This window comes from Chrysoperla carnea, chromosome 1 (assembly GCF_905475395.1).
Source record: "Chrysoperla carnea chromosome 1, inChrCarn1.1, whole genome shotgun sequence".
Lineage (NCBI taxonomy): Eukaryota > Metazoa > Arthropoda > Insecta > Neuroptera > Chrysopidae > Chrysoperla > Chrysoperla carnea.
Genome location: NC_058337.1, coordinates 2014984 through 2020983, shown reverse-complemented (window position 1 = coordinate 2020983; position 6000 = coordinate 2014984). Strand labels below are relative to the sequence as shown.

At 30.9% G+C, this 6000-nt stretch overlaps 1 protein-coding gene across 1 annotated transcript; it reads right to left on the bottom strand.

Annotated features, from left to right (window-relative positions):
- Positions 1 to 452: 452 nt before the first annotated feature.
- Positions 453 to 5579, bottom strand: LOC123306183 (zinc finger protein 91-like). Its single transcript, XM_044888083.1, has 5 exons — positions 5563 to 5579; positions 4727 to 5323; positions 3283 to 3317; positions 2339 to 3180; positions 453 to 1423 (listed from the first exon to the last, which is right to left on the bottom strand). The coding sequence occupies exons 1-5, from the start codon at positions 5577 to 5579 to the stop codon at positions 485 to 487; spliced, it is 2430 nt and encodes an 809-aa protein (XP_044744018.1). The 3' UTR covers positions 453 to 484.
- Between the last annotated feature and the right edge of the window lie 421 nt (positions 5580 to 6000).

Here is a 6000-nt window from a genome sequence, read left to right as displayed (position 1 = left end):
TGCGCATTAAAAGACGTCGAAAGTTAAATACTCCCGCTGTGTATTCTCGTTACGGCCCTGGTTATTCCAAGGGTTTTAAGAAAATCGAAATTTGATTCGTAAGATAAATATTATCGAAGATAATAAATGAGAACTCTAGGATATATCGAAATAAATTTCGATTTTTGTCCCAATTTCCTAGATCAGTTTTTTGTATTTTTAAAATACGTATTTTCGATTACCAAGTAGTCATCATCAGTAAGAATTTAGCTAGTGATTACTCTTATTATGAATGTTACTCTTTGCTAATTTGGTGGCGGACTGGACATGAAACCATCATTGTGCAGTCCGCCACCAAATTAGCAAAGAGTAACATTCATAATAAGAGTAATCACTAGCTAAATTCTTACTGATGATGACTACTTGGCAGTCGAAAATACGTATTTTAAAAATACAAAAAAACTGATCTAGGAAATTGGGACAAAAATCGGAATTTATTTGATTCTTAAGGGATAATAAGTGTATGAAGCTTTTTATGTTGATTTAAGGTTGTCTGTTGAGTAAAAGTTTTATCACAAACATCACATGCATAAGGTCGTTCTCCCGTATGAACACGTTTATGAACCCGTAAATAACTTCGTACTTTAAATGTTTTTTCACAAAAATCACATGAATACGGTTTTTCTCCCGTATGTGATCGTCGATGTAAATCCAAAAAGTTTTGTTGCGTAAATGATTTATCACAAAATTCACATGAAAAAGGTTTTTCACCGGTGGTGTGATTACTTAAATGTCGTTCTAATTCAACTTTCCGACAAAATTTCTCATCACAAAATTTACACTCAAATGGTTTTTCTCCCGTATGAAGTCGTTTATGTTGAATTAAACTACTGGATTGCGTAAATGTTTTCTCACAAAATTCACAATTAAAAGGTTTTTCCCCGGTATGAATTCGTGTATGAACGGTTAAATAACTTTGTCGACTAAATTTTTTTTCACAGTAATCACATGAAAATGATTTTTCTCCGGTGTGAAGTAGTTTATGTTCGATTAAATTCTGTTTATGAGTAAATGCTTTATCACAAATTTCACATTTGAAAGGTCTTTCTCCGCTGTGAATCGTTTGATGTCGCGTTAAATAAAATTTATGAATAAATGCTTTACCACAAACGTCACATGAAAAAGGTTTTTCCTTTGCATGAACTTTTTTCTTGTGTTGAATTAAATTCTTATTCCGATGAAATTTTTTCATACAAATATCACATGAAAAATGTTTTTCGGTGTTATGAATTAGTTTATGTCGGTTTAAAGTGTTCCGGAAATTAAATGATTGACCACAAACTTCACATGACAAAGGTTTCTCTTCCTGTTGATGTTCTGCACTAAATTCTTGCCCCAGTTCATCGGTGTCACATTCGGCGGCAATCGCTTGATTATCTTCAGTCTGTAAAAATGGCATGAATAAATAAATAGCAATGTATGAGTCTGTCTTTAGATTGTCAAACTAGCAATATGTGAATCTGTCGTTAGATTGTCAAATCTGCAATATGTGAATGTGTCTTTAGATTGTTAAATTATCAATGTGTGAATCTGTCTTTAGATTGTTAAATTATCAATGTGTGAATCTGTCTTTAGTTGTCAAACTAGCAATGTGTGAATCTGTCTTTAGTTGTCAAACTAGCAATGTGTGAATCTGTCTTTAGATTGTTAAATTATCAATGTGCGAATCTGTCTTTAGGTTGTCAAATTATAAATGTGTGAATCTGTCTTTAGGTTGTCAAACTAGCAATGTGTGAATCTGTATTTAGATTGTCAAATTATCAATATGATTGTCAAATTATCAATATGTGAATCTGTCTTTAGATGTCAAATTAGCAATGTGTGAATCTGTCTTTAGGTTGTCAAATTATCAATATGATTGTCAAATTATCAATATGTGAATCTGTCTTTAGATGTCAAATTAGCAATGTGTGAATCTGTTTTTATGTTGTCAAATTATCAATATGATTGTCAAATTATCAATATGTGAATCTGTCTTTAGATGTCGAATTAGCAATGTGTGAATCTGTCTTTAGGTTGTCAAATTATCAATATAATTGTCAAATTATCAATATGTGAATCTGTCTTTAGGTTGTCAAATTATCAATATGTGAATCTGTCTTTAACTGTCAAATTAGCAATGTGTGAATCTGTCTTTAGATTGTCAAAATAGCAATGTGTGAATCTGTCTTTAGATTGTCAAATTAGGTAAAGATAGAGCAAATTGCCTAGTTTACGTGATTTTTAGATCATTTTATTACATTTACATTATACAAATTGGCCTAGTCACGTAACGGCCAGGCTACTTTAATTTGATTACCTTCATTAGTTGATTTTCTTCGAAAATTTCCTCTTTAATTTTAAATTCTTGCCCTTTTTCATCGAATTCACAATCGGCATCAACCATTTGATTATCTTCCTTCAATAATTCATTTTCTTCTTCATAATTTTCTTCCATTTCCACTTTAATTGATACTTTTTCGATATCAATTTCCTTTTTGATTTGTTGTTCTTCCATTGTATCTTTTTCTTCAAAGATATCATGTTCTCCCGTTTGAAGATCTGTATGAAATTCTTGCCCGAATTCACTGGTTTCACATTCGGTCCTAACCAATTCATTATCAAACGGTTTTTCTAAGGTATGAATTTTTTCAGTAAAAGTTGGTTTTTCTTCGCTGTGAATTTTTTGATGTTGAATTAAACTAATTTTTTGCGAAAATCTACTATCACAAATTTCACAAAAAAACGGTTTTTCCCCGGTATGGACTCGTCTATGAACATCCAAATAATTTAAAAGCGCAAATTTTTTATCACAAAATTCACATTCAAACGGTTTTTCGCCGCTGTGAAGAAATTTATGTTTATTTAAAACAATTTGTTGGGTGAATTTTTTATCACAAATTTCACAAGCAAAAGGTTTTAAACCGGTATGCGTTCGTCGATGCGCGTTTAAGTACGCACGTAAACGAAATTTTTTATCACAAAAATCACATGAATAAGGTTTTTCCCCGGTATGAAATCGTCTATGTCGATTTAAACTTTGAGTTTGTGTAAATGTTTTGTCACAAAATTCACATGAAAATGGTTTTTCTCCGCTATGGATTGTTTGATGTCGCGTTAATAAATATTGATGGATAAATGCTTTATTACAAACGTCACATGAAAATTGTTTTTCTAAAAAATGTACTTTTTTCTTGTGTCGAATTAAATTCTTGTTAAGATGAAATTTTTTCTTACAAATATCACATGAAAAAAGTTTTTCGCTGTTTTCAATTAATTTATGGTGATTTAAATTGTTTCTGAAATAAAATGATTGGTCACATGAAATAAATTTTCCTCTGGTTAATGTTGAAATTCATCAATCGAAAAGTTCTAATTGGTGAAATATAGAAATAATGGTCGTAATATTATCAATTTCGGAAACGGCTCCAACGATATTCGTATGCATTAGAAAATGTTGTTTTATCCGTGTTTTCAGGAAAAACTGAAAAATGTAACTCTTACTGCCATCTATTAGCGGGTAATAATACTATTATTATTTTTAATTGAGAGGAGCTAACTGCTTTACCGACACTAAAGCCAGGTTTCGATAGATGGCGTTTCTAATTGATCTTGCTAGGTTTTATTTTAGGAAAACTAAAAGAAATTAAAATAAAAGTATTAAACCTTATAATAAAAAAGTTTTCCATATGTAGGCAACTTGAGTAACGCCCTGTATATTTCACCAATTTAAACTTGTTGATTAGACCTTGGTAGAACTAGACAAGGTATGCTCTTTTGTAGGTAGAAGTAGGATGGGGACATTCTCTCACTATCTTGCACGGTACCCAGTCAGCGCCATATTACTTATTTATTTATAGTGTAGGCGCTGAATATGTTTTGTATACATTAAGAGGTCCTACCGAACAAGGAGTGTATTGTATTTTGTATCGACGTATTTTGATTCGCTGAATCTGAATTTTCAGCTTACTCATGGTTCAACCTGGGGGGAAATCTTTTATAAACAAATAAATTGTTTATTCAAACATGTAAAAGCAAATATTTTCTTTTTTTACGACCAATAGAACCGGAGATATGATTAAAATTGTAAACAAAAATGATAATGCATCAGATCGACGTGAAGCGCTTGGTTCCAAACGGCCGTAGATTGGCCAATTGAAAATATTTTTGTACTTTATGGTACTCATTTTAAAGGTATGAGTCTATATTTTAATGTTATTCACATAATAATACGTTTTATGAAATAGCAACGAAACTAGCACGATTGTAAATATTAAGTTTCATCATTTTTCCGGCCCATTATTAGTTTATAAGTCGATAGTGAGCCCTTAGCGAAAGAAAATCCCACATAATTATATATAAGAAAATTTCAAATTTGTTCTAGTTTAAGAATCTTTTTGTAGGCACTCAGCGCCTTTACTATTCCATTTGAGCTGTCAAATTGGTCAATCTTTTGTTTACATATTAAAAATTGAAAAAATCTGTGACGGAAAAAGTTCATTAATCATTAATTATTTATTCATTGTCAGGAACTATTTTTCACACAAAGATTGCTCACGCAAACGTATTCATGTTTTTTTACAATATTTGAATCAGGAAGCGAGAAAAAACTAAAATGGCGTCGACTGGGTACATGCACCTACTGAACCAAAACTCATCCTACATCGAAAATACCTTGTCTAGTTCTACCATGGATTAGACTACTTACCCCATTTGTATATCCTCCTTAATTAGTTCATTTTCTTCTTGAAAATTTTCTTTTTTCACTTGAATTACTACTTCTTCGATATCAATTTCCTTTTTGAGTTGTACGTGTTCCATTGTATCTTTTTCTTCGATGAATTCAAGTTTTCCCTGTTGCAATTCTGTCCTATTAAATTCTTCCTCCCGTTCACTAATTTCACATTCGGGAATAATCAATTTATTATTTTTCTTCATTACTTCCCCGGTTTTTTCTCCGCTGTGAATTCTTTGATGTGAAATTAAACTACTTTTTTGTGCAAATGTTTTCTCACAAATTTCACAAACAAACGGTTTTTCCCCGGTATGAATTCGTAAATGCACGGTTAAAGTACTTTGTCGACTAAATTTTTTCGCACAATAAACACATGAAAATGATTTTTCTCCGGTGTGAAGCCGTTTATGTTCGATTAAATTATGTTTATGAGTAAATGCTTTTTCACAAATTTCACATTTGAAAGGTTTTTCTCCGCTGTGAATCGTTTGATGTCGCGTTAAATAAAATTTATGAATGAATGCTTTTCCACAAACGTCACATGAAAATCGTTTTTCTTTAAAATGCACTTTTTTCTTGTGTTGAAATAAATTCTTATTCCGATGAAATTTTTTATTACAAACTTCACATGAAAAATTTTTTTCGGAAGATTTCTCTTCGTGTTGTTCTGTCCTAAATACTTCGCCTTGTTCATCAGTTTCACATTCGGCAGCAATCGCTTGATTATCTTCACTTATTAATTCATTTTCTTCTGATATTTCCACTTTAATATTAACTTCTTCAATATTTATTTCTTTTTTGATCTGTACTTGTTCAATTGTATCATTTTCGTCAAGAATTTCAGGTTCCATTTTTACGGTCACTTCAGAAGTTTTCATGGATTCTTCATTTAACTCATTTTCATGTTTAATATTTTTGCCACTTATAAAAGAAGAATTAATTTTATTATTAAATAAATAATTATTTGACATTGACATGATGCGTTTTCAAAATACTCCATCTGTCATGGTAAATGGGTGCGTTCAACAGATTACACAGGTTTGCGACTTAGGATTTTTTTACATTTTCTTATAGATTTTGACCTCCCAAAAACAGGAAAACTATTCAAAACATTCTATCACATAGGTTTTCATAGATATTAGTAACAACATAAACTAGTTTTAAAGTATTATTATTGCACAATAAAAATAAATTAGCTTCGCTTCCAATGCGGTTATTCTGTGCATATGGAAGAAAACTAACTATAA

What these genes read in the sequence shown, in the direction of transcription:
- LOC123306183 (XM_044888083.1), bottom strand. An exon ending in CCATAAATTAATTGAAAACA is followed by an intron (nt 3,181 to 3,282) that starts GCGAAAAACTTT and finishes AAAAACAATTTT; the next exon opens with CATGTGACGTTTGTAATAAA. An exon ending in AAGAAAATCAACTAATGAAG is followed by an intron (nt 1,424 to 2,338) that starts GTAATCAAATTA and finishes CCATTTTTACAG; the next exon opens with ACTGAAGATAATCAAGCGAT.